The 27,444-nt window shown below is 37.4% G+C and overlaps 4 protein-coding genes and 1 pseudogene across 9 annotated transcripts; 3 read left to right on the forward strand and 2 right to left on the reverse strand.

Moving 5' to 3' along the window:
- Positions 1 to 24: 24 nt before the first annotated feature.
- Positions 25 to 4,052, reverse strand: LOC140801486 (uncharacterized). 2 transcript variants are annotated; one of them, XM_073156642.1, is made up of 11 exons: positions 3,822 to 4,052; positions 3,598 to 3,678; positions 2,943 to 3,038; positions 2,779 to 2,854; positions 2,603 to 2,701; positions 2,389 to 2,477; positions 2,190 to 2,294; positions 1,525 to 1,662; positions 955 to 1,060; positions 604 to 812; positions 25 to 478 (listed from the first exon to the last, which is right to left on the reverse strand). In XM_073156642.1, the coding sequence occupies exons 1-11, from the start codon at positions 3,888 to 3,890 to the stop codon at positions 410 to 412; spliced, it is 1,137 nt and encodes a 378-aa protein (XP_073012743.1). In that variant the 5' UTR covers positions 3,891 to 4,052; the 3' UTR covers positions 25 to 409. The 2 variants fall into 2 exon arrangements, with proteins under 2 accessions (XP_073012743.1, XP_073012744.1); XM_073156643.1 differs by having other exon boundaries at positions 2,603 to 2,695; positions 3,822 to 4,051.
- Positions 4,053 to 7,677: 3,625 nt separating this feature from the next.
- LOC140800798 (uncharacterized) lies at positions 7,678 to 14,366 on the forward strand. Of its 5 annotated transcripts, none has more exons than XM_073155657.1 (17): positions 7,678 to 7,849; positions 7,988 to 8,093; positions 8,209 to 8,303; positions 8,605 to 8,761; positions 8,845 to 8,983; positions 9,226 to 9,319; positions 9,548 to 9,685; positions 9,946 to 10,046; positions 10,424 to 10,537; positions 10,613 to 10,833; positions 11,529 to 11,587; positions 11,664 to 11,849; positions 11,942 to 12,065; positions 12,223 to 12,278; positions 12,891 to 13,036; positions 13,129 to 13,296; positions 13,831 to 14,366. In XM_073155657.1, the coding sequence occupies exons 1-17, from the start codon at positions 7,786 to 7,788 to the stop codon at positions 14,119 to 14,121; spliced, it is 2,259 nt and encodes a 752-aa protein (XP_073011758.1). In that variant the 5' UTR covers positions 7,678 to 7,785; the 3' UTR covers positions 14,122 to 14,366. The 5 variants fall into 5 exon arrangements, with proteins under 5 accessions (XP_073011758.1, XP_073011759.1, XP_073011761.1 ...); XM_073155658.1 differs by having other exon boundaries at positions 11,673 to 11,849; XM_073155660.1 differs by having other exon boundaries at positions 7,835 to 7,849; positions 8,199 to 8,303; positions 8,592 to 8,761.
- A 113-nt stretch (positions 14,367 to 14,479) lies between these two features.
- LOC140801086 (pentatricopeptide repeat-containing protein At2g13600-like) lies at positions 14,480 to 16,567 on the forward strand. The gene has a single exon (XM_073156087.1). The coding sequence runs from the start codon at positions 14,480 to 14,482 to the stop codon at positions 16,565 to 16,567; it is 2,088 nt and encodes a 695-aa protein (XP_073012188.1).
- Positions 16,568 to 18,359: 1,792 nt separating this feature from the next.
- On the forward strand, positions 18,360 to 23,366 carry LOC140801087 (uncharacterized; annotated as a pseudogene).
- A 505-nt stretch (positions 23,367 to 23,871) lies between these two features.
- Positions 23,872 to 26,109, reverse strand: LOC140800799 (uncharacterized). The gene is made up of 4 exons (XM_073155662.1): positions 25,842 to 26,109; positions 25,666 to 25,746; positions 25,530 to 25,587; positions 23,872 to 24,141 (listed from the first exon to the last, which is right to left on the reverse strand). The coding sequence occupies exons 1-4, from the start codon at positions 26,030 to 26,032 to the stop codon at positions 24,094 to 24,096; spliced, it is 378 nt and encodes a 125-aa protein (XP_073011763.1). The 5' UTR covers positions 26,033 to 26,109; the 3' UTR covers positions 23,872 to 24,093.
- Positions 26,110 to 27,444: the final 1,335 nt, after the last annotated feature.

Genomic DNA, 27,444 nt, shown 5'->3' on the forward strand with positions numbered 1-27,444 from the left:
TTATGCAATCAGACTACTAATCCATGAGCAGAACAACCACACAATTTTTATTGCAATCATTGGAAGATAACGTCAAGAAATATTTTTGCAATGACCACCAAACAAATTTCAGATACATTCATGTTCAACTAGTACTTCACAGTTCGAACTTATTTTGCAAGTTTAAAATTTCCTATCCTTCCTCCAGGATAGCCAGTATAAAAAAATCCAGTTGTACATACAGAGAGGACTGATCCACAGAGCAGCAAACTCATTGGTGCATTGAGTAAGAGATAAATATGGAGGAACTACGACTTGGTGTAATAACTTGTTGCTAGGGACCAACAGAGAGCATGACTACAGGAAACCTCATGACATAGTTCAAAATCTTTCTCTATTTGCTTTTAAGACTCGGTTCTTTTTTCTGAAATCAATCCAGCTTGACATTCGAATAGAGAAGAGTGTCTCTTGTAAGTGGCATGTTGACAAGTAAGAAGACCTGCGCGATCAAAATATACATCAGCAACCCAGATAATAGTGATGGGCAGGCACAAATATCTCTAGGTTGAAATTTAATTTATAATGTAACTAATTTTATTGAAAGCCATGAGTAATGGTCCTCACCCCAATGAGAGTTGAGACAAGAAGGATAATTCCTGTAATCCAGGCCAAACTCCTTCTGACCAATAGCACCTCTAGAGTGTGGATTGGAAAACCAGCTTGGGTTCCTTCTTCTAAGAACCGCGAAACCCGAGTTGGAAATGTCACATCAATCATACCTCCAGAGTGTGGAGTAGGCTCCTTCTTGGATATTACAACTCCAACAATTTTCCCTAACATAGTAAAAGATCATCAATGCAAGAAGCAGAAGCAATAAAGCATCACAAAAAACAGAATCCAGTATGAAGATCACTAGAAGAAAAAGATATTCTAGAAGCTAGCTCTGACATGACAAGGTTAAAAATAAGCACTGACCTTCATGTGAGTTGTATAATAGATCTAATGACTTGGTAAGTGCTGTCTGGAAAACTTCCATTGCCTGCTGGACAATGTCCCCTGGACCATATTCCTCTTGCAGAATCTAGATTAGATCAATCAGATTAGTACCACATGGAAAAAAAGAACAATAGCAGGATAATTAGCCTTTACTGATTGCAAACAATAGAATATGTTAATGATAGAAGATGCATCATGTTTATATTATGCAAGATGTACAGTTGAAATACAGATTGCACAAATGCCTCCATCAGGTTTAACTAACATGTAAAGCACGAAGACAGCTCGAGCACAAAACTGTAAGTCTGTAACACATGCAACTTATACATTCGTCTCACTAAACAAAATAGCATTCTGTATAAAAGAAGTATGACAGATGGAACTTCAGCTTTCTAATAGCTTTGTTGTCAAATTTTCGTCAATCGACGTTAAAATGAAGAATTGTAGCAGTCAAAGAAAACAAAATCTATGCACGAGGTCTCATCACAACAAAAAGTAAAATGCCAATTTAACTTCCAACTAAATGGTGTTCAAGAAAAATGGTATTACCTTGATGCCCGTGAAATGACTTATAATCAACTCTGAAGGGCTCACAATGCTTCCAGCAAAATCTTCATGAACTTCTACTCCTCTTTTAACACTTTTAAATAAGGAGATAAGACCAGATGCAAATTGTAATTGTGCCTCCTGTTACCCATGTAAATTCTTAATGTCAGTTGTCAGAAATTGACAAATGGAGGAGATGTTGACATTTCAGTGATGCAAGTCACAATCTACTATTGCACAACCAGTACACGTGCCAACTGATCCAATTGACCACATGATAATCACAGCCTTAAGAATATTTCGTTCTAGGTACCCTCACAAAATAAATTGTCAGGACAAGAAGGGTAAACTTAGTTTATGTGATTTCAGTACATTAGAAAATGCAATGCTAGTACAAGAGTTGCATGGCAAGACTCTCCGCCGAGAAAACAATTAGTCCATTCTGGTCCATAGTTATGGCATTCAGAACCAACTAAGTTTTATTTCAGAATATTCCATGGTGAGTAGAATAGTAAGGTTTGGCAGATCCATGATTCCTTTAGTCAACAAAGTGTTACAATATACATATAGACAGACACAGATGTACAATCATTTTCATGTATGTATGTATGTAATGGGTGTGTATGTGCAGACACAACATATAGGGAGAGAGGCAGAGAAGGATGGACCTTTTCAACATGCAAATTAAGAGCTTTGCCACTGGCCAAGGGAAGGGTCAACATCCCATCCACTGACTCTAGACTCCCAACATATGATCCACCTAACCAGTCTGCCTGCAATCAAGCTCATCAGAATTCAGGTTAGTTATATGGGACACCAATATGCCCAACAAGTTACAAACTTATCATGATAAAACAATGAGCTTACAATATTGGCGAGTTCCTTATCAAGACAAGCGGCATTACATTCAGCAGCTACAGATTCATCTAGGTGAACAACAGAAACCTCGTCCTCACCTGCAAATGAAAAACAAAAGTTGTTGTATATCAACTTATTATCGAAGATAAATTAAAAAGAAAACAAAACAGATTATAACATATGGTGCTTGTACCCCAGAAGCACCAGAGTAGATATCACCTACCTGGAAGTTCTAATGCTGCTTTACTTGGACCGAGAACCCTGCTCTTGAATATGCTGCCAGTCAATTTTGAGTTGTCCATAGATAGCAATGGATCTGCACCTAAGAAAGAATTATAAGACATAAAAATATGAAGAACCAAGGTAACTTGTTATGAATCACTCTGAAATTTAGCATACCATCAATTCCATTAACTTCTAGCAGAAAAACAGCATGGGGCCTATCAAAAGGATTTGCAAGAAGAACCTCATTTAACTGTTATTCACATGACACCAAACCATCAGATAGAAGTAATGAATATAATGATATGACTACTTAAGCAAAGATTTGGGATAGCAAACACCTTTGATGAAGAATCGGCTGCAAGAGAAGAAGGTGGTGCAAAACCAAGTAAGACTGATGCCGCTGCAGCAACTTCATCTAACAGCATCGAACTGGTCTGGAACAAAACAATAAGTTTTCCGATTAATCCTTCAATGTATGTTGTCGAATGTAAAGGCAGATCTGCATCTTACGGGTGCCATAATGAGGGTGAATCAAAAAGTCTCAATGGATTCTAGTTTGTAGATGGTAACAAAGGGAACAAGAAAAGCCTTCGGCAAAAAGCCAAAAACAAGAAATGCACTTTTTACAGAACCCAATTATGTAGGAAAAATATCAAATGAACTACCATATTTCTTTAAAACATTGGTCAAATTGTGACTTAAGATTTACAAATATGGAACACGCTGCTGCTTGCTTATTAAATAACAGTACCCCAATATTTGCAGGCATATTATCTAAAACATTAAATTCCATTCTAAAATCCACCATACTGACAAGTTTAGTAATTAGAAGCTCTAATGTCTAGTCGTGTAAAGGGCTTCAACTAAAATGAGTAGATTCAATAAACAGATCCAGAGAACCACTACAATTTATGGAAAAAAACGCATATTTCTCGATCTAGCGTGCAAACGAAACGAAATTCGAGCTAATGGAAACGACAATCCAGCATTTACCTCTGCACCATCCGGATTCTGATCCCGGATATAATTATTAGAAGATCCATCGATAAACACGACAGAACGGCTGCTCTCGGCCTGCACGAAGAAGAAATCACATTAGATTTCGCAAAGACGAGTAAGATCTAATAACGACTCCACGAATCCTATTAGTGGGGGGAAAACAGTAAACCAACCAAAGAATCGATTTTGATTGCGAGACAAAGAGAGACGGAACAAACCCTAGCTTTCAAGCAGACGAAGGAAACCAACAGCAGTAAAAGGAACTGCAACGGGGAGCGAGTGACCATGGCGGAGGAGATCGTAAAAGCAGCGATCTTTAGGTTACCGTGGGACTCTAGGCTTTTCCTGGATCGGAATTATGGGTGGACGAAAGGTCTAGGGCTACGAGAAGAAAGCCATCTAGGAAAGAGGTCGAAGACGACGTTAAATTACGATATATTTTTTTCTTTGCTTTTTTTTTATTGGTCCAAGGGTTTCTCTCTTCTAATCGAAATTGAGATTAAATGATACTAAATATTATTAATCAAAAGTATCGGTCATATCGATCACTTTTCTAAATTATAAAGATAAATTAGTCATTTTTATTTCTCTCTTAACTATCCATTTTTTTATAAAAAATAAAAATAATAATAAATTAGTAAAAATTGACACTCCTATTACTAAGAAAATAGTTATAAAAATAAGCAATAAGAAAATACTTAAATTCTAATTTTTATATTAATTAATCTAGTCACATATATAAAATACCTTATATACCCTTTAATTTAATAAATGATTAAAATTATTTTCAATAACTAATTAGTTAGTATGGATCATTGCTCAAGAAATTATAATTATCCGCGAGGACCGTGACAGAAAACGTGCGTCCCTGCCCGGAGATAAATATCTAAACAAAACGACCTTACGATCTTGCGGTAAAGATGAGTTGGGGAAAGAATCGGACGGTTGTTGGTCAATGTCCGCATGCGACTTGTTTGCGGAGCTGACATTTGTACGATTCGGATCCTATGCATACATTAAGGACCGTAATCTAGTTTAGATCCGGATCCGATATGCCAGTCAAAAAAAAAAAAAAAAAAAAAAATCGAGAAAGGAGCAGATCCAGATCCAGCACTGGATTGATAAAAAAGAACATAGTTCAGTAGACTCATTTGCTGTTTAGTAGTAATTATAATGTTATAAAGTAATTGCAATATATATGATAATAATATTCATTTCATCACCTAGCAACGATCCAAAGCAAAAGCATTTACCCATATCATTGCCTCAAAAGTAGCACTAAATTCATGATCCTCACTGCCCATCTCTTTCTGCAAAAGCCTCTTGATCTTGAGATGCTTATTTGACCAGTTTGGTTTTGGATTCTTATAACCTACTAAAAAGTCTAATTCACACTCATTGCCATCACAAGAATCCACTCTCCCACTCATCTTCTCTTATGTATTCTGAGAATTTATGTATCATATCAAATCTGCTACATTTACTTAGATGTGACTTCACATTCCATATTAAAGAATGAGCCCTCTATGATTCCCTTGAGAAAGCCAAAAGCTTCGGGCTCATTGTTTTCTATCCAAGATATAATGTGGCTTGCAGAGTTGCAGGTCTACTGAAGCAGTCATAGGTCAATCAATGCCAAGGTGATCTACTGATCAGCTGATCCATATCAAACAAAATGCCATCTTTCTCATTATTAGTGCTGTTAATTAAAGATAATATATCTAACAATGTTTTTGTAATCCATAGTGTGTCTCTTTACCCTTGCATGAGATTTGGCAGAGGCCAAGGTGAGGATGCTTCTTTTGCATCCCAATTTGGAGACAACATCTGGAGTCTGACAGATATGTGATATAGAAGCTCTTGGAATAGGATTCCTTGCTTTTGTGTATTAGGGGAAAAAGATTGCTTAACCTTCTCTATCATCTTTTGCTTGTAGGGTTCCCTTCCCCCACAACTCCAAAGCCCATAAAGTCACTGACAATTAATCTATCATGTTATCAATCTTGATCTCCCTCAACCTTCCTAAACTTGCCATAATTTTTTCCTAAATAAAGTATACCATCATTTATGATCATGGCTCTGAAAAGTTGATATCATTCAACCCTTCCACATTTAATGGAAGATGCATTAATGAGCCTTAACAACCCATCCATATTCAAAAAAGTTGATAGAGAAGGGTAATCATGTAACTTTCTCTATCCCTGTTAAAATGTCTCCTTGTCATGCTTTTTCTAGACTCACAGTCCAAAGTTTTGGCCATCTACATCTCCTCATCTATTATGTACTCATATGCTCCTCAAGTTAATGTTTTTTTGGTTCAAGTGGTTCATGGGCATTGAAGCTTGCATGGCTAGAGATCAATGGCAATGGAGATGTAAACCTAATGCACTGGTGTTTGGTGTTCTTCTTTGCCTCGTCTTGTTACTCCCATTGGCTCATCCAGAAGACCAGCAAAGGATGTCTACAACAACAACTACTCCTCCTTCCACATCTCAATCCATGGAGTTGCATCCAAAGAGCTCCAACTTGAGTTCTCAGTTCAATACAAGCAAGCATGAAGTCCCCAGTGGCCCAAATCCAGTCTCAAATAGGTAGTAGTTTTATTGTTCTATCATGATCAACAACATTCTGGAACAATTTTTTTTTTGTGGGGGTCACTTTTGATTTGTTGGTGTAGTGGTCATCACCACTTTGTCACTCAAAATGTAAATATAGAATGTCAACTTCTATTTATTTTTTCTTTTTCGTTTCAGTAAAAGAGAGCCTCTGAAGAAGGCATTTATGTGGAAGAATGAAGTGTTGTTGTTCTTATTGCCATCTTAAAGGAATAGTTAATTTTGAGCATTTGGAACTTGGAACTGTCTGAATCATCCACTTGCAGCTATGTATGTTCACAGAGTATTCAGATCTTTATCATATAAATTGCAATCCATCCAACTTCTCTTCTTCCTTTTGAGTGAAGGCATGTGAAAACTGAACTCTTATTTAGATCTCTCTGAGGTCTTCAGCCTTGGAAGTTTAGAAGAAAAAAGTATCAGAAATGTAGCAGTTTGCCATGATATTACTTGAATCATAAGCTAAATGTGCCCCAGAAAAAGGTCAGTTTAAGGGCCCTAGTCTCAGAGAGGACTAACATGGTGATGCTTATCTACTTGGGAGATAGGATCCAAGGCTTGTCACAAGTTTTCTGTAGCTATGACATGAAAATTTAGCCAGGAAGTGAGTTGTGATTCATAAAGAAAGTTTAGGATTTTCTTGAAAACTATGATGAAGCATCCATGTGTTCATAGGGTAATTAAATCTTGGTAGCTGTACCATTTTTTTTTATTCCTATTAAACAGTCAGTAAAATAGATACCTACTGTATAACTTTCTCATTAGAAAACAAGATACTGGTGCATTAAAGATTTTTTTATTTTATTTTATAAGCATTCAAGATTTCAAGCTCAGCTTTGTAAATACTTCAGTGGTAGAAGGTAATTGATTTAGAAAATTTTGATAATATATTGTTCACAATAAAGGTCTACTTCTCTTATTTAGAGTTTTTGATTAAATTAGTCATATTTTATTTATGCTCTTTAAACTTATTATCAACATTGATCTATTTTATTAAAAAAATTACTGAACTCATAAGCATTTTACTATTAAGATAAAAATATTTTTATATAAAAAGTAAGAAAATTAACTTAAGAGTAGATTCTTACAAATAAAATACTTAAATATTCAGCGTTTTAGTGTTAAATAAAAATGCCGAACTAATCAAAACGCTAATTCCACAAGGGTAGTTTGGTCAATCACTCCTCTTATTGCCATAATTTAGCAGCCAATCATGATCCGCCAAGTACGCCAGTCGAAGATCTAGCAATAGGTTGGAGAAGAAAAATAAAGGAAAAAGGGAACAACAAACTTTAAACCAAAGGAAAGGGTTTGAAGCGGGAATGATACAAAAAGGAGGAGCTTATATGAAAAAAGTTCAATACTGGACGTTGGGCCGGTACGGGTACGCGGGTTCATCATCCGAACCCGATCCGATATTTTAGCTTTAGCTTTCGTTAAACGCCTAGGTTTTTTTCCCGGGCAAGTGCAAACTCCCCGCCTCCGCCTCCGCCTCGCCGCCCCGCTCTATTACTCTCTCTCTCTAGCTTCTGCTTCCTCTTCTTTGTGGAATTAGGGTTTCATCTCCATGGCTTGCAGATTGTTTCGTCTCAGAGGTGCTTCTAGGGTTCTTTTGCGATTCTTTTATTCAGGTATTTGTTTGATCTCCAGTCCGTTTGGGGAGTTAGATTTCTTGTATCTATGTTGGTTTCGCCACCTCGTCTGGCACATTGAATCCATATTTTGGTCTGATCATGCCACATTTAGTACTCATATATGTTGCTCATCAGATTCAATATCAAGGAGGAAGATTCAGAATAATATACCGACATCTTTGTTACGTCCATGGCTGAGACCAGAAGAGAGACATCTGGTGATGATGGATCACGTCCGCAGGTAATGGAAAGATGTTTCCTTGAATGGTTTTACTCTTGGGCAGCTATATATGCTTTGGTGTAGAATTTTTGAGAATTTATTCTTCTGTCGGGTTATAAGTAGCAGCTGCTTTCAGGAGCTCAACAACCGTGACAGAAGAAACAAATAATTTTTTGGCTTCACAGGCTAAAGTCTTGACCTTCATCAAATCCACATTTGATGAGCTTGAAGGTAACTAAATCATGCTTTAATAGCTGGAATTGCTTCTTACTGGTCATTCTTCTGTGACTTCCATCATTGGCGGTCTGTTTTGGCCACCATTCTTTCCGTAACAACAACTATAGCGACGAGATTATCTTCCTCTCATCACAAACTTTCATTTTCTTCAATTGCATTTCTACATATTATTAAGAAGCTTGTGTCAGTTACGCTCATGTATGCAGTAGATGCAACAATCTTCATGCATGACAAAGTGATGCATGAAGATTTGGTTCTTCAAGGACTTTATCATTATTTTAGCATTTTGATGCAGGACAAAATCATCGTTGGCTGAACAATGTCAATGGCTGTGTGAAGCCTTTCAATCAAGATGGAATGTTCTTAGTGCTTTTGTATAAATCTGTTGAAGATTCTAGTAGTTTCCATGAACTTTCAATTATGTTTGAAAGAGTGAAGTTGCTTCAGCAGAGGTAGTTGTGTTTAAGCTCACCTTTGAGATTAAGATATTCTTGATATGTGAGGACATTATTCTGATCAATTTCTTTTATTGCAGGTATCCAAAGCTTAATGTTTTTGCTTTACAATGCGGAAGTTCAGTTAATTCAGTTGCTACTCACTCTTGGATTAATCAGACCGTCATGAAGGAGTACATTACATATCCTATCTTAGTATCAGAAGAAAATTTTATGAACGTAAGCCACCTCTCTTATGATTGGTACTTCTTTCAGAAATTAGGAGGATGCATTTACTTGAAGGACTCTTAGAGTAATAGAAGGACTGTGATCAGTTACAAGTTATGCCTGCACAGTGATCTTAAAATAGGATATTATATATATGCTAGAGAGGAAGTGCTTAATCATTTTCCTATCTAAATTGACTGTTTATATCTATGGTTCTCAGTTATTTTTTAATATTTTTCTTTTTGATTCTTCAGATGACAAATGATCCATGCTATTTGCTGTTTGAAGGTTCTTCTGATCATTTCCTCTGTTTAAAGTGCGATGAGGAGCCTGAGATCATAGTAAAAGGTCAACCCAAATACATGCACATGCACACACAAAATAATTCTATCATTTTATTTTGCAATGTAAAAGTTATGCTGCTAAATTTAAAGTTTGGGGGTTTGAGGCTCTGTTTTTTGGACTCTGTTGTTGCTTCTGTACCAGACAACAAAGTCAATTGTTCTTCGTCATGTTGAGTCTGTAAATCTCAAAATAATTGCTTTTTAATTAGCTTAAAGTCACCTTTGGATGCAGTCATCGAGAGCTTTGAGGCGTTTGGAACAAACAGTTCTGCTACTGCTGAAGATTCAAAAGTTGGTTGGCAGAGGCACCATCAGGCTATTAAGGAACCATATGTCGGTTCTTTCAGAAATTTATTTCTTTGCCATCCAGGTATTTGGGCCCATTTGAATAGTGTAATTCTAGATGGTCTTCATTTGATCATTTCTGAGGCAGTCATCATCTTCCTTTATGTAACTTAGTGGTTATTATGCCATTTGGTTCCAATCTTACTATCATTCTTGTGAAAAAAAAAAGAATGTATAATTTGGTTTTAGTTGTAGAAGCAACATAATGAACTCTAGAATGAGAACAGATAGATGTTAATGGTGAGAACTGACATAATCTACTATCCCACATTTCCACCAATCCAGGATGTATATCTGTAGATGAAAAGGGAAACCGCCTATTCATCTCTGACTCTAACCATCACCGGATCATCATATCAGACGGCTCTGGCAAGATTGTAGATTTTGTAAGTGTGATATTACTTACCATTTTAGAAATGGATTTCTTGTTATGATGTTTTTGTATTGTTAAAATGAAATTTTCATCAATGGTGACATTGTTAAAGTACTTGAAGTTGCTATTAAAGTGTTATTTGGCTACTTGTTTGATGTTGGTATCCTTTTAATTATTAGTACAAAACTTTTGTAAATTGTAGCACTACAAACATAAATATTTATTGAAAGGCATACAACAATTAAATAGCATGTCAGTTTAGGTACTTGATCATGAATGTAAGGTCTGGCGCTGTTAATTTTTTCTGTTAAACAGTCGATTCTTATAATCATTATGCAATAACTGCTATCAGATATGATGAGTTACGAGGAGCTCCCTCTGTTTTTGCAGATCGGTTCTTCCCCAGGTTTTGAGGATGGTGAATTTGAATTTGCCAAACTATCGCGTCCTGCTGCATCATATTATTGTGCTGCAGAAGATAGTCTGTATTTTGTGGATTATGAGGTATAAAATAAAGCATGCTATCTTTATTCTTTGACTTTACTGTTACTTATTATTGTTCCTTTGTTATTTGCTTAGAATCATGCAATTAGAAGAGCTGATTTGGAAAAGAGGGTGTTAGAGACAGTTTACCCTGTTACTATTCAAAAAACTAGTGGTATATGGAGCAGGATCTTGGATAAGCTTGGACTGGCAAAAGAAGTAGCTCCTAAATCTCAGGAAATTGTTGCTGATAGGATGACATTTCCATGGCATTTGATAAAGATTGAGGATGATGACTTGTTAATTATAAACCGCAAGTATGTATGCTTGCACTGCCTTTCTTTTTTATCCCTTCTTATGTAGAGACAAATAATTGTCTTATTATCCCCTTTTCTTGATGCATTTTACATATTTAAGAGTATTCTGGTCTTCCCAAACAAGTATACTCTCCTCATATGATTCTTTGTGAACAAGTCTTTGCAATGTGCAGATACAAGGGCATTTATTTAGAATGTTATATCATATCTCGTTAATGGTTTTCCTATTACTCACAACAATGAAATTTTTGGTCAAAGATATACTAGAATGATTTCTTACACATTTAAGAATCTTTAGGTTAGTCCCTTGTAAAGTTTATTGACTATGTCTGTGAGGAGATGATATATTGTTATCCTTTCCTGTCACTATAACATTCCCAAAAAGTTCTAAAACAGGAATTGTAGTAAGAACTCATTGCCACTGATTATTCAATCTGTACAACAGCAAAATGCACAACGTCAGTGCTAGAAGGAAAAACCTTGTAGCATGTTTCATGAACATCAGTGTGACCAGCTTGTATAGCTTCATGCCAAGATATATTACTCTGATTTCATGAATAAATTTATAGACAACAATTTTTACACAAAAGAACTTGGACCTTGCCTGAAAGATGTCTAGAGTCATTTTGGGAAATTATCGACCAAACTTTTGGTTTCTACTTTGTGATCTTTGACTGAATTTCTTGATTCTGCAGTTTTGAAACATCATGGATCATAAGCATGGCAACTGGTGAGAAAAGGAAAGTTTTAAGAGGTCTGTATTTAATGACCCATTCTTCTGTCATATTTATTTGGTAACACTATAACTAAAGAATCTCAATCCTGCAAAGGTATCCCAGGTGTTATCGAGTTATGTGAGAGAACGATGATGGAGAGAGTGTCTCTACTGAAAGGTATATACGAGAATTGGTCATCAGGGGCACATGAGCAGCCCCTTTCTCTAGAGGGGATTCCTTATGCTGGTCATCTGTCGTCAATTGCAAGCTTTGATAATTATTCCATATTCTGTGATTCAGGTTGTCTGCTAACTGCTATGTAGGTTTAGTATTTTGGTACTTAGATTATATTTACTAATTCTTACTTTCTATTTCATTTTCCTCTTATCAAGCGGGTCAAAGAGTTCTAAAATTTGATAGGGAGTCCAAGGACATCTCATGCATTCACTTTTCGAACTTTGGTGTTCTTGGTTTACCATATTGGTTGGTTTTCCCTCTCGAGAGAGTTTGTGACAGGTAAGATGGTTTCTTATTCTCTGTTCTCAGTTTTGTGAAGTTCTACATTAAGGCATCCATGTTGAAGACATTTTCAGTTCTACAAGTTCTTCAGTATTGAACATGAGATTTGTCACTTTAGAAATCTAATTTGTTGACTTCTTCTATGCTTTTGCAGTGGATATTCAACTAGACCTGGGAGAGAGCATATTCATAACGTAAATGTGCTTCCTGGTACTTGATAACACCCTAGTTCACTCATCATTCAAATGTGCCATGTACATTGCACTTCATCACATGTCAGTGGAACATGATCCTGCAATTACAGTATAGGAGCGAGACGTTGTTCGTAGAATTTAGCCAAGATTGTTAAAGTGTAACGTTATTGCTTTTCTGTTTAATCAATGCCACTTAAATTAACAAAGAGTTTGCGACAGCATGACCCACAAACTAAGAAATATTAAGCATGTTCATGCATAACACTGACTGGCAGTCATGTGAGAAATTGTCTAAGATTGTTTGAACATGTTTAATGGAGATCATGTAGTGGACTAATAAGGAGATGTGGATTCACTTCTGGTGAAAGGTGCCACAAGGGAGAGGAAGAACAAAATGATGTGGTTTTAAACAATAAGAATTAAGAAGACATGAAAGCTTTTTTCTTTTTGTATGTGGAAAAATGACATCTTCCAAGATAGTACTGATTGGAGAAAAAGGATTTATTGTGCTGGTCATAATTAATTGGGCCAAAAGACCCTGTTTTTTTTTTTTTGGTGCTACTTATACATTTGTATAACTAGGCTTCTGTTATTAAATATATGAATTCAATTTATTTTTTTGAAACAGGACGATGTGATATACGAGTTTATGTAGATATGCCAGTTGGTACTGAACTTGTCTCACCCTTGGGTGAGAGTTGTATTTGGCGCCAAGCTAGAGGATCTGCTGCTGAGCTTTCTGGATTGGAAGAATCAGTCACAGATACAGAGAAGGTATTAGCTTCTCAGAGTTGATTCACTTTCCTAGTTTTTTACCAAGTAGAATGAACTTAAGAGTATTTTAAGTTTCTCTTCTGGTATGTAAGGTTGGTGTCGCACAGCAGTGGTTTGATGAGTTAGATAATCTTGCTTTTACAAGACCTGAGGTGGAATCTGAAATTCAAGGTGAAGATGCACTTCCAGATAGAAGCTTCCAAGATAGCAATAGGGTGCATTTTGATTGTGCTGTGAACATCAGTCCTGGAAAAAGTGAGGTATAATTCCCATCGCTGCTTATGATAACTTGGAACTTGATGGGATAACTTTGTTCATCTCACAATAGTAAAGTACTGAGAAGGTGATTTGATACTTGCATGTTTCCATTTTCATGATCAAGTAAAGCACCATCTCTTTTTTCTCTACAAAGATTGAAAAATCTTTTCCAAATGGCCAAAAGAAAATCTAGCATCTTATTGTGTACTCTGTCTTTGTTTTCTTTTCTTCTTTCAGCTTTTAACCATCGGCCAACTTGGTTATAGCAATTATCCTGAGTTCCTTTCATGATTATGATTAGTACATGGAACAGAAGGTTGTGTATCAGTGTATGTCGTTGGAATCGGGAAGAAGGGACTACTAGTTTATGCAGAGATATAATCTTTTTCTACCTTGCATCCTAGTATATCTGCAATGACATCTCACAGCTTTTCTTTCATGGTCTTTTCTAATGCTCGTGCTTGTAGTATGCCTGCATTGATTCAAGTTGAATTGCATTAAACTAATGACCACCGTCAAATTCTCCATGGGTGCAGGTTGTTGTTTCTGCAGTCCTCTATCTGAAAATAAAGAAGACACAGGACGATGATCAGAAGGCTTTAGCTATGAGGATTCTGGATTACAGGGATCATGAAGTTGGAAAGCCAGAGGAAGATGCAAGCATTAAATTGCTCTTGGATTGTGGTGGGGATGTAAGAGATATAGTCTTCATGAAACCTTTGCATCTCAGACTGCTGCTCGAGTGTGGTGACCACCCAGCTGCCGAAACCAATAAAGAGACGGTTTTAACCGACTCCAGCATAAAGATTAACATATGTTTAGAGTGATAAATCTTATTCTTCTTTTTTGTTGTATAATATTATTGGTTTGTTTTGCTTGGCAAATGGCAATGCATCAAGCACGCATTCTTCCATTCTCCCTCGGGTAACTCTATTTCTCATATTTAAGCCAAAGGCCGTAAACTCTCGTGTATAATACTGTCTAGGTTTTGTTATTAGATTATTAGATATATCGAATAAATTTTAGGTTCAATTTTGTAAGAATATTGATATATATTTTTTCTATTGTCGAATTCATAATAAATTTTTATGCATATATATAGAGAGCAGAGCCTAATATTTATAACATACTATGGTGTATAGGTGCTTTAATAAACGTGTAGCAGCGTGGGTGGCATGCGGATGAATGAATTCCCATGCCCGACTCCTCAAACTAGGCATCGACCGGGACCCGGTAATCGCCACCCAGCTCCTCCAGGCCTACTTTAGCCACCCCTCACCTCCCCCGCTATCCTACGCCGACCGCCTCTTCTCCCAGGTCCCCTACTCTTCCCGCGACCAAGTCCTATGGACTGCTCTCCTCTCCTCTTACTCCCGCTCCGGCCACTGTTCCCACGCCCTCTTTCTCTTCTCCCAGCTCCTCCACCTCTCGCCTCGCCCAAACCCCTTCGCCTTCTCCTCCGCCGCCCGCGCCGCCGCCTCCGCCTCCGACTTCCACCTCTCCCAATCTCTCCACGGGCAAGTCCTCCGCCGCGGATTCCTCTCCAACGTCGTCGTCACCACCTCTCTCCTCGACGCCTACTCCAAATGCGATGACATGACCTCCGCTCGTACCCTGTTCGACGAAATGCCTAACAGAAATGTCTTCTCGTGGAACTCCGTTATCGCAGGCTATGCAAATGCCGGGATGGGAGTCTCTGCTCTACAGCTGTTTTATCGGATGAAATGTTTCGGTATGCAGTTGGGAGTTGGGGTAGATGAGTTCACAGTGGCAAGTGCTCTGACGGCGTGCTCAGGGATTGGTGACGTGAGATCTGGTTTGCAGATTCATGGGTTTGTTTTGACTGTTGGGCTTGAGGCTGATTCCGCTATTGTGAACGCCGTTGCTAATATGTATTTCAGATGTGGAGATGTGAATTTTGCAGAGAGAGCCATGGAGGCGAGCGGATATAGGAGTGTGGTGTCTAAACTTATGATGATCAAAGGTTATGTCTTTAATGAGAGGTACAGCGACGCCATTAGGACTGCATGTAGCAAAGTTGGTGCTGGGCTTCGGGAACTTGTGGAGAAGGATCTTAGTGTGCTTGTTTCCGTTTTATCCGCTTGTGCCCATCTTGGTTTTCTTAGGCTTGGGAGGCAGGTACATGGTCTCATATTCGCATTGGGTGCTTACGATGTCGTTCTTGGTGGTGCACTGATTGATATGTACTGCAAATGCTCTGGGATAAGTGAAGCTCAATTATTGTTTGGTCGTTTGCAAGAAAAACATGTCTCCCATTGGAATGTGATGATTATGGGATTCATTCATGATGGTCTATTAGTTGAAGCGCGTTGTTTCTTTGATGATATGCCTGAGAGAAATATCGTCTCATGGACGGCAATGATTTCAGGATATGCACAACATGGCTTGCCACAAGAGGGGTTAAGGTTGCTTGCAAGATTGTATGGAGAAGGTGGGTCGATACAAGGAAATGAATTCACTTTTGTGGCATCACTTTATGCTTGTAGTTGTCTGGCTGCATTGGATGCTGGCAAACAGATCCATGCTCAGGCTATGAGAATACTTGATGATGGTGGATTAAGTGATGTGGTTGTAGAAACAGCTCTTGTTGATATGTACTCAAAATCGGGAAATTTGAAGTATGCAAGGAGAATCTTTGATAGAATGGTAAACAAGAATGTTGTTTCTTGGACCTCCATGATCACTGGCTATGCAACCCATGGACTAGGATCACAAGCAATTAAGGCATTAGAGCAGATGATGGGAATGAAATACGAACCAAACAGGGTCACCTTTGTAGCTATTCTTAGTGCTTGTAGCCATTGTGGTTTGGTTGAGCAAGGGATACACTACTTCAACTTAATGAGGGAGAAGTATAATATCATTCCAGAAGGCGACCACTATGCGTGCATGATAGATATGTTAGGACGAGCAGGACGGCTCAGGGAAGCCTGGAAACTGGTAGAGGAGGTAAAGGATGTTGCTAGGCATTCTGTGGAAGATAAAGACACCGGAAATGGTGAGGGTGCTTCTGTGTTAGGTGCATTGCTCGGTGGATGTAGGTTGCACGGGAATGCAGTTATTGGGAGCAAGGTGGCTACAAAGATGTTAAAGAGAAAGCAACAGATATCTGACACATTTGTTGCACTCTCTAATGTTTATGCAGCTGCTGAGATGTGGGACAAGGTATACAGAGTCAGAGAAGAGTGGAGGAAACAAGGGGCAGTCAAAGTGCCAGGCCAGAGCCAAGTTCAGATTGGTGCATCTACTTAAGATTCAAGAGTACTAATTCAGAAACTTGGTGGCAGAGGTTTGTATATCCAACTTACACTATAGTCTATGGATATTGATTACAGATTAGCTGTTCTCCAAAAATTAGAAGACCGAGATATCCTTAGATGGACAGACCAAGTTCAAAAATAGTGATTGCCATTTGAAACACAAGTATTCACATCCAACAATAAAGAAAAGTTCAAGGTTGACATGCCAGTTCTCTCTCTAGAGCAAAACTGGTCAAAACCTAACAACAATGTCTTTATGATATGCGACAGTTGAGAGTGTGTGAGATATGCTACCAACTCTTCATCAAGCGGGTTAACGGGTCTGGGTTTGACTATCAAACGGGGTCATTAGAGACGTTGCTCTTCTTTTGTTAAAATATTATCTCGTCTTCCGTGAATTAGTCATTATGCATGTTTATAAATAACATGTTTATGAATGTGTCTTTATAAATTATAAGAATAGTATCTTACTATAAACTGATACATATTATTATTAAAATATAAAATAAAAATAATATGCCCTTACCAAAATAACATTTTTAAACACAAAAATATCAAATGTAGTTATCTATTTATTATCTTTAAGGTACATTTCGTGATAATAAATTTTGAAAGTATTTTTGTGTGAATATATAAATATTATTGATTGTATGATATTGTTCTAATACATCTCATATGGGCAATATCAATTTCTTATCTAAAACTTATTATTAATTTATGCCAAACTAAACATTAAAATATGTATCTAATTTCTTATCATTGAGGAAGAAATTTATTTATCATCAATATTGGTGGTAAAAATATATCAATATCTGCTATATTCTTTTATCATCAATATTTAGGATGTGAATAGATATCACAAGTTGGGGCCTTGGGGGTTATTTCCAATGCTATGTTACACATCTTTCAACTCCGTGAATTGTAACATTCTAGCTCTTATTTTTATTAATGTTCTTCTTTTTTTTAATCTTGAAGTTTATTTAGTGATTATTATGTTTCTATCAATTGTCTCAGTATCCCTCTATATTAAGAGGAAACATTGAAATACTTCCAATTCTTGGATTATGATAATTGGTTGTCCTTTTTTTATTGTTTGGACGTAAATTTATAAAGCCTTTCAATTGATCAGCCCTAAAATTCAAAAGATGTGGCCATAACTTCTCTGTATAAATTACTGATGCTTAGTGTTATTTTAATGCAAGAATGTTGTAAATTGAAAAGGCTTAGACGTTTATCTGATATATGATAAATGTCCAGATTGAAATATGTTCTCCTAGGAATTTCCTAGGTTTCACAGAGGTTGCCGAACTTCTACTGGTCTGCTCCTTGGAAATCACTGGGAAGATCAGAAGGGAATTGCCCTCTCGATATATATATATATATATATATATATATATATTTAAACATAAGGAGGGAGAAATATCCAACTAGTACTATTAAGATATTCATTAAGAACAAGTCAGAAACATGCCATTCAAATCCAACAATAAAAAAAGAGATTTAGCTAAATAATTTAATAAGAACTATTAATTTCTCTCTCCTAATCGAATGGTTGAGATTAAATGATACTAAATAAGATTAACTGGAAGTACCGGTTATTTTTTTAAATTGTAAGGGTAAATTAGTTGTATTTTATTTCTCTCTTAGTAGAAGTTAACACTCTTATTATTAAAGAAACAGTTATAAGAATAAGTAAAAGAAAATACTTAAATTCTAATTTTTTTATCAATTAATCTAGTCACATGTCTTATATACCTTTATAAAGGATAAAAATTATTTTAATAACTAATCAGTTAGTATGAAATCATTGCTCATTTAGCCAAATGATCTTTTTCTCAAAAAGAAAATTAATTAATTAATTAATGGTCTACTTGGGAAATTTGAAATAGGTCGGCCTTCTATTCTTAACGGTAAATTAACAATTCCTCAAAAGCGGGTTAACGGATCCCCGCTTGACTATAAAATGGGGTCGTTACATGCGGTTGCTTCTCGTTAATAGAATAACATTTCTTAGTGAGGAAGCTGTCACCAGTCGCCACTCGGCAGTCGCCTCTCTCTCTCTCTCTCCGCTATAAGAAAAAAGTTGGTTAAGAGTCTTGGAGAGGAAGAAGAAGAAGAAGTGGTTAGAGAGAGAGAAATGGAAGGAATCGGCGGTGGCGATATCTACCGGTTACCGGAGGAGTGCGTGTCGCAAGTGATATCGAGGACCTCGCCTCGTGATTCGTGCAGGTGCTCGGCGGTGTCCACCGCCATCCGAGCCGCGGCGGACTCGGACGCCGTCTGGAGTCGATTCCTGCCGCCTGATATCCATTCAATCGTATCGCGAGCTGTCGATCCACTGCCGGCGAGCACCACCAAGAAGGGCCTCTTCCGCACTCTCTGCGACCGCCCCATCCTCGTCGATGGCGGCAAGATGGTATTTTTTTCTTCTTTCCTTAATATTATTGTGATTTCTCTGTCTGTTGTTGTAATCGTTGTTGTCGCCGTCTAGAGTTTCGCATTGGACAGGTTGAGCAGTGGGAAATGCTACATGCTGTCGGCGAGATCGCTGTCGATTACTTGGGGGCATGCGCCGCAATATTGGAGGTGGATTTCTCATCCAGATTCAAGGTATCTTCCCAATTTTGAATCTTAATTTTTTCCCTTTGTTGTTTTTTTTTAGTTGGTAAACAGAAAAATTACATTTTGGTGGTAAAATTTGCTAATATCTGTTGTTTTACAAGTTATTTGACTTCATCTATGTTTAAGATGTGAATAGAGATCACAAATTGCGTTCCTGGTGATAATTTCTTATGCTTAATTGTGACATACTAGCTCTTATTTTAGTAGTTTTCTTTGTTATCTTAATGTTTATTTAGCGATTATGGTTTGTATCTCCATGCTTCTGTCAATTGTCTCAGTAGTATTCTCTTTATATATTGTCTAAGAGGAAACGTTGAAATATTTCCGGTTCTTTGATTATGATGATCGGTTGTTCTTTTCTTTTTCTCTTATGAAGTAGATTTATTATGAGCTTTTCAATTGATCAGCCAGCCTATGTGACTTGAACTTCTCTTTATATCCTGTGGCCCCTATTGATTAGTGTTACTGCACTGCAAGAATGTTGTAAGTTTGAAAAAGGCTATATCACTTCATTGATATAGTTGTAAGATTAACTTCAGTTCAGATGCTTATCTAATATATGATGAATGTCCTGATTGAACTATGTTCTCCTTTCTTAGGTTCGCAGAGGTTGCCAAACTTCTAGATGTCTGCTGGTTGGATATCCGTGGGAAGATTGAAAGCAAGTTGCTCTCTCAAAATACGAGTTAAGCAGCCTATCTCATCTTTAAAGTGAACAGGAACAATTATGGCTTCAGCTACCCACCGCAGAAGACAACGGTGAGTTTGGGAGCCCTTGTCTCCACACACACTGTCTGCCTTGTGCCCGACGATGATGAAGAGACACCCGATGACAACGAAGAAGAGGCGCCCGATGATGATGAAGAGACACCCGATGACAATGAAGAAGAGGCGCCCAATGATGATGAAGAAGCAGAGAGGTTGGGAGCTTTTGACTCCACACGCAATTTCTTCCTTTGGCCCAACGATGATGAAGAGGCATCCGACGACAGCGAAGAAGAGGCACTCAATGATGATGAAGAAGCAGAGAGGTCGGGAGATTTTGACTCCACACACAATTTTTTCCTTTGCCCCAACGATGACAAAGAGGCACTAGATTACAATGAAGAAGCGACGCCTGACAATGAAGAAGAGGCACCCAACAAAGAAGCGATGTCCGACAATGAAGAAGAGGCACCCAACAATGAAGAGGCGTCCACTGATGATGAAGAGGCAGAAGAAGGAGCTATGACGAGGTTGGGAGCTTTTAACTCCTCACATAATTTCTTCCTTTGGCCCAACAACGACGAAGAGGCATCTGACAACAATGAAGAGGCATCCGACAACAATGAAGAGGCAGAAGAAAGAACTACGATCAATGTTAGATACCCACAAAGAAGGAATGACGGGTGGATGGAGATGGAGATGGGGGACTTCTAAAATGAAGAGGGAGAGGATGGAGAGGTTGAGATGATCTTGAAGGAGATTGGAGGCCACTGGAAGAGTGGACTTATTTTCCAGGGAATCGAGGTCAGGCCTAAGAATTAAGCTTGTTATGTGACTCCTCGCAGACCTTAAATCTGTTGCTTGGCTACCACATGCCAAGTTTGTAACTTTCTGGGATTCAGGAACAACAAGAAAAGAAAGAAACAAAAGAAAAAGTATATGAATTGTTAGTGTCAAATAAGAATTTCTAAGACACTAATTTTGAGGGTGTTCATCCATTTGTTCCATGTTGTTATTTATAACTGTCAATATAGTTCACATGTAATGCTTATACTTCTCCTTTTCTTTTCTGCTTCTTTTTCTTTCCTTTTTATTTTCCCCTGTGTGTGTTTGTCTGTGTGCCTGTGTTGAGAGAGAAGTCCAATCTGTTCTTTTTTTTCTCCAGTAAGAATTGCTACGCTGGAAAGTTTTTAACTCAATAACACCATTTTTAATTTAAATGAGTTGATATTTTTGCGAGAAAAAAGAGAGAAACTAAAAATGAGTTGGCAGTTTCCAGATCGGTTAGTCAGAATCGCTTTTGTCTAAAAATTTCTTATACACCTTCTCGAGTTGCAAGATATCCATTATCAGATAACAGACATTGTTATACCGATTTATTTATTTATTTATTTATTTATTTTTACATTATCGACTTTGGAGGGTATATACGCAAATAAGTGATGTTAGAAAGGTTTTTTTACATGCAAAGATCTCATAAATTAGATTGCATTTTCTTAGTGGCTAAGCATCTTCTCTCGCCTTTCTGAGTCTATTTTTAGTCGTCAGGTAGTCTCTCTCTTATTGTTATAGAAGGAGAAAGAGAGAAGCAATAGAAGCGGTTAGAGAGAGATGGAATGCGACGGCGACGATGTATCCCGGTTGCCGGAGGAGTGCGTCTCGCACGTGATCTCCATGACCTCCCCTCGTGATTCGTGCAGGTGCGCGGCGGTGTCCACCGTCTTCCGCTCCGCGGCGGACTCGGACGGCGTGTGGAATCGCTTCTTGCCGTCTGATCTCTCCTCGATCCTGCCGCGGGCCATCGATCCGCCGGCAGGGCACGCCACCAAGAAGGATCTCTACTTCCGTCTCTGCGACCTACCACTCCTCCTCGATGGAGGCAAGATGGTATTTTTAATTACTTTATTATTTATTTTATTTTTTTTTTACTTGTCTTGCGATTTCTCTGTTTCTTTGTTGTTGTAATTATTGTTTTCTTCGTCCAGAGTTTCGCATTGGAAAGATCGAGCGGTGGGAAATGCTACATGCTGTCGGCGAGATCATTGTCGATTGTTTGGGGGGATACGATACAATACTGGAGGTGGATTTCTCTTCCAGATTCGAGGTTCGATCCCACTTTTCCATCCCCTTTGTCTAATTAGTAATTGAGGATTTTAGAGGTTTGGAACGGAATTGAAATCTTGATTTTCTTCCTGTAAACTTTGATCAAATTGGTCGTAGAAAATTTGCATTTTGGTGCTAAAATATCTTTCATTTGGGGAATCGTTACTAATATCTTGAGAGTATTTCGAGTTCTATAATATGCATGGTACTTAACTCCTTGGCTAAATCTTCATCAGATTAACTAATAATTAATTTGCGTAATTGTAGCATACTACCTACCATCTTAGTATATTTTTTTTTTAAAAAAAATAATAAAATCAATTTGAAGGCTATTCAATTTTCTAGTACTTGTCTCAGGTATTCTTTTGGCCCAGGTTATTTATTGTCTAAAAGTAAATATTTGAAATATTTGAAGCACTTGTTGGATTATGAAACTGCTTCTCAATTTATCAGCCCTGAAATTCCAAAATGAAACTTTAACTTCTCTTTATACTTTAGTGCTGCTCAGGATTACTGCATTACTACAATTTTATATATTGCAAACGGTTATATAATTTCTTTGAGAAAGTTGCATTAACTTCAGTTCAGATGCTTACAGTATGTATGATGTATGTCCTGAGAGAAATAAGTTCTCCTTTCTTAGGTTCACAGAGGTTGCCGAACTCTTGAATGTCTGCTGGTTGGAGATCCGTGGGAAGATCGAAAGCAAGATGCTCTCTCGGAATACAACTTACGCCGCCTATCTCATCTTCAAAGCGAACGGGCAAGGTCGCAGCTTCAGCTACAAACCGCAGAAAACAATGGTGAGGCTGGGGGCTCATGTGTCCAGCCATGATGTATGCCTTGCGCCGGACAGTGCTGAAATGCGCAGGAACACACACATGTTCCGGAGCTTTTTGAACTGGCGGGGTGTGCTAACCCTTCCTCATGTTGAAGATGCAGAACAAGAAGCTATGAGGGATGCGAGATACCCGCAGAAAAGGGATGATGGGTGGATGGAGATGGAGATGGGGGAGTTTTACAATGAAGAGGGGGAGGATGGAGAGGTTGAGATGAGCTTGATGGAGATTAAAGGAGGGCACTGGAAGAGAGGGCTTATTCTCCAGGGAATTGAGGTCAGGCCTAAGAAGTAAAGCTTGGTGTGCGACTCCTTGCAGATCTTACTTTGTTTGTTGGACACCACATGCAAAGTTTGTGCAACTTTCTGGGACTCAGGAAAAAGGAGAAGAGAAAAGAGAAGCAAGGAGAACAAAGAAGGCAAAAGTTTTATGAGCTTTTCAAGTGTGCTGTATGATCTAAGACAATGTTTTTGAGGTTGTACATGTATATATTTATTAATAAAGTTAGATGTAATGCTCGCATATACTTTTCTCTACTTTTTCTTCCTCTCTCCTTTGCTTTGCTTTTCTATCCTTTTTCTTTCTTCTTTTCTTTCTTTTCTTTATGTTGACAGAGATCTGAGGTATTCATACATGCACTCTTGATGAAATAATCAATAACAGCTGAAGTCAGAATCAGCCAAGAAAAGAGTAATTCCTCAGACATTTCTGTTTCAATTAATTTAATGTAAGAACATTTCATATAGTTGGGAGAAACTAATCTCTCTTTCCTCGACTAATAACCATTACACCTGTTTATCTTTGAACTAAATGTCTAATAAAAGATAAAGGGAGGTCATTTCACATAGCCACAGACTCGGTAAGATAAATGCTACTCAGACCAAGCTTTCCTAAAAAATAAAAATAAACTAACCAAGCTGTCCATGTTTTATAAAGATACTCCAGCCTAGCCAAGGGAAGAGAATAATATAGATACATATTTATGTTTACATATATATATATATATATATATAAACATACATCAATCTTTTTCTTTTTATGCTGAATAAGTCCAATCAATTAAAATTGATGTCAGCAAGGGAATGCAAGTCTTCAGAGAGAAGACGCAAGTACTTAAAACGTAGCAAATTATAAGTGACAACACAAAGTAATACTTGATTAGAAAAACTTTAGGCATGCTGAGGCAAAACATCTTTTTCTCAAGGAAGACTACAATATCTAAGAAAAGGCATCATCTTGCATGAAAATCTTAGCTCTTTCCGTCCTCCTGCTTCATCTTTTTCTCCCATCTGCGCTTCTGAGGAGGTTGAAAAGAGAAGGAATCATTAGAGATAGATGAGTCAGGTAGACTTTCATTGCAAATAAAATCATGATTCAATCATTTGATGATTTATTACACAAAAGCTGCCATAAGTTTATTAGCTTTCCAAATTTTCCACAATAGTTCCCTGATACTCTAACAGTATTGAACTTAGAAAAGTGTAATGGTGAGTAAAAGGAGCTACTACCCTACAACACCCATAATACAAAGCAAATTAGCAAAGTGAAAAGTAAAAAAAAAAAAATCCAAACCATTGATTGACATGGACTGGACATAATACCAGTTTAAGTATGTATACATACTGGCAGTTGCATGTTAGTACCTACATATATGGTTACCCACCAATTTAGTCAAACTCCCAAAGAATGATAACATATATAGGCCTATATTATATGCTATTTTAGCTAACTAACTGACTTCCTCTCTAATTCTTTTAATAAAATAAAATGCATGTCAAGCATAACTTAACCTTGACTGCATCTTTCTTTCCATTATATTGAAGATACATTAGAATATGTAAGTCATATGATATGATATCTCCGAAGAAGATATGATCAAAGCAACAGATAAATAGATTGCATGTCATTGTTTAAAGTCAACAAAAACATCTCTTGTTATGACCTTTAATTCTAGGGAGATAACTATTGATGTCTTGTTATAGATGAAAGATGTTGTGGGATTACACAATTAAGATCTGGTTTAGCTTTTACATTTCTATTATCATTTTGAAATGGATGATATCAAATTGTGAATATCCTTCACTCCTGGAGACTGGTAAGCTCCATTAATAAGGTCCGACAGCTTGGGCATATCAAATGCTAAGGCAGCCAAAAGTGCAGAATCAGCATTTCAAGGAAATCTTTTATAGACTGGTCGGTATGTCGGTTTCTTCAAATACCATACAATTAGCCTAGTCTCCGAAACTTCATCCACAACAATAAGGCCATCAACACTCAAGTTATTAGAGCTCTATGGACCCATATAGAGTTCAAATCAGCTCTCAAATTTGATAGGTTTGAGCTTTGAATCTACACACTCGGAAATTGATGAGGAATTATTTTAGAAGTAACTGACTAAGGCTGTGATCTCTATTAAAGGAGGAAACCAGTGATAAGTGCCAGGACAGAAAGAATAGGTTCTGCTTAGCAATATTAGTGAAAGGGTTGTGTTTCTCTAATAGATCATGAATATCCTGCCCAATTATTCCCCCACATCTCATATCAAAAAAAATTCTAATGGGCGTTATAAATGGGATCGTTTCTATGGTAATCCAAATATATTTTATCCTTTAAAATTTAACTGGGAGATGCAAAGACAACAAGGTTAAAATTTTATAACAAGATAAGCAAAGTTGTTGCACAAACCTTATAATCCAACAGCATTTGCGGCATCTTCTTCATCAGCTCGGCAGTGTTCGCCCGCCTAAAGCATAAAAGCATCGGTTAATCCTAAAACCCTAGAATGAACCGAAAGATGAAAGCTTTACGATCGAAATCTTACTTCTCCGCAGAGATTCTATCGCACTTATGTCCTTTCCTCTTGTTCCTCATCTCCCCTCGCGGTGGATCGTAGGGCCAATCCCTAAAACCCCAACCCAAGGTCCCAAACAAAAATTAGATACAAATTCTTCACAAGGATCGGGTTTTTGCCATCAGGAGAGAGGGATTAGAGTTTACTCTCCGGCAAGGAGGACTTCCTTGCGAAGCCGAGCCCGCTTGCGAGCGCTTAGGGCAAGGGGTTTCCATGCGCCTAGATCCCAATAGCCCCACACCCCCTTGGTGAGCTCGGTCTTGTACTTGGTTAGCTTCTCTCTCCACGGATACTCCGCCGCCACCTTCGCCACCGTCGCCGCCGCCTTCCCCGCCATTGCCGCAACTAAAGAGCCAAAGCGCACCGCAAAGGGAAGCCGTCACTCTCGAGCAAATAGGCCTCCGTTGTGGACCTACATGTAATATCCGACTTAACTGAGAATCTATATGCAAAATGTGCCATTTTTGTACATACACCCTTCTAAATTTGGTATTTCCATACGAACCCACTGAAACCTCCAATTGCTTGCCAACAAGCTTCTCCTGCAAGCCCAAGATAACAAGCATTCATTTTGGAGGGTTTCTTCCGTGAAATCGAATTAATTCTTTATTAATCAATTTGATGAAGATCTAAGCGGTTAAGATCTTTAAGGGTATAATAGGAATAAAAGATGTTACTGGTTCAGCAGGTAATTTTTTTTAGATATATAATATTGCACATTATTTTTTAACAATTATATTATCTTAATATTTTATTAAGTAAAAGACATATATATCATTAACTGAGAGTAATGTATATATATCAAAATAAAGGGTATTGATGTCTTTTATAATTAACTTGATGAAAATTTAATTACATTTTATCTTTTTGATTATTTTTGATTATTTACATATATCTGCCATTAGTTTAAGATTGATTTAAATTAAATTTTAATAGATAGAGATAGAGAATTATATTTAAATTGAAGTTTATCTCCAAATAATCAAAAATGATATTTCCTATAATTAAGGTATAATTATATTTAAGAGAAAAATCTTAACGGAAGAAAAAAAAACGTGTAGAGCGCTTCTTTCGTACTTATTAATCACTTTAATGAAGATCTAATGATTAAGATCTTCAAGGGTATAACAAAAAAATTGGGAAGTTAGGCACACGTAATTAATCTTTTTAACTAATATACTCTTTTTCTTACGTAATGTGATTTTGGAACCAGTACCGGGTATGAAAACTGACTATTATAGCCGTTGGATTAAGATTATAATTTTTAAAGGTGCATTGAAGTATTTGCCTTCATTTTCACATATAGAATAAGATTTAATCTTTGTGGATTACAAAAAGTCAACTCTTTTAACTCTCTTCCTTCTAACTACAATTTGATCCGCCAAAGAGAGGAGATCTAAGAATAGAATAGAACTGGCAGCGCATGGAGTGTAATCCACGTCTTCTTCAATTGGAAAGTGGTGATCTCTTGGGCTCTGCCAATGTGGAAATAGTTAATCTACATGCAAGAAACTTTCTTCACAACACCATGAACATTATGTCCTCTGAGTGATCTTTAATTGAAACCAACATCCAGGTTGCATAACTTGTTGCCTTCTTCCCTGCACCACTTTTGGCCAAATTGCTGAACCTGTGGATGAAGGAAACACTTGTAAGTAACATGTTGTTTGACCTGGAACTGACCATGGTACTAAGATCATTAAATCCATATGCTTGTTCTTTGCCTCTCAGCATGCATTTCAAGTAGTT

This window comes from Typha latifolia, chromosome 14 (genome assembly GCF_019914945.1).
Source record: "Typha latifolia isolate L0001 chromosome 14, TyphaL0001v2, whole genome shotgun sequence".
NCBI lineage: Eukaryota > Viridiplantae > Streptophyta > Magnoliopsida > Poales > Typhaceae > Typha > Typha latifolia.

What these genes read in the sequence shown, in the direction of transcription:
- LOC140801486 (XM_073156642.1), bottom strand. Translation starts at nt 3,890, where the DNA reads ATGGTCACTCGCTCCCCGTTGCAGTTCCTTTTACTGCTGTTGGTTTCC. An exon ending in GTCATTTCACGGGCATCAAG is followed by an intron (nt 1,061 to 1,524) that starts GTAATACCATTT and finishes GATCTAATCTAG; the next exon opens with ATTCTGCAAGAGGAATATGG. An exon ending in ATTATACAACTCACATGAAG is followed by an intron (nt 813 to 954) that starts GTCAGTGCTTAT and finishes TTACTATGTTAG; the next exon opens with GGAAAATTGTTGGAGTTGTA.
- LOC140800798 (XM_073155657.1), top strand. Translation starts at nt 7,786, where the DNA reads ATGGCTTGCAGATTGTTTCGTCTCAGAGGTGCTTCTAGGGTTCTTTTG. An exon ending in CAGAAGAAAATTTTATGAAC is followed by an intron (nt 8,984 to 9,225) that starts GTAAGCCACCTC and finishes TTGATTCTTCAG; the next exon opens with ATGACAAATGATCCATGCTA. An exon ending in TGTATTTTGTGGATTATGAG is followed by an intron (nt 10,538 to 10,612) that starts GTATAAAATAAA and finishes TTATTTGCTTAG; the next exon opens with AATCATGCAATTAGAAGAGC.
- LOC140801086 (XM_073156087.1), top strand. Translation starts at nt 14,480, where the DNA reads ATGAATTCCCATGCCCGACTCCTCAAACTAGGCATCGACCGGGACCCG.
- LOC140800799 (XM_073155662.1), bottom strand. Translation starts at nt 26,032, where the DNA reads ATGGCGGGGAAGGCGGCGGCGACGGTGGCGAAGGTGGCGGCGGAGTAT. An exon ending in GATAGAATCTCTGCGGAGAA is followed by an intron (nt 25,588 to 25,665) that starts GTAAGATTTCGA and finishes TTTATGCTTTAG; the next exon opens with GCGGGCGAACACTGCCGAGC. An exon ending in AAATGCTGTTGGATTATAAG is followed by an intron (nt 24,142 to 25,529) that starts GTTTGTGCAACA and finishes CAACCTCCTCAG; the next exon opens with AAGCGCAGATGGGAGAAAAA.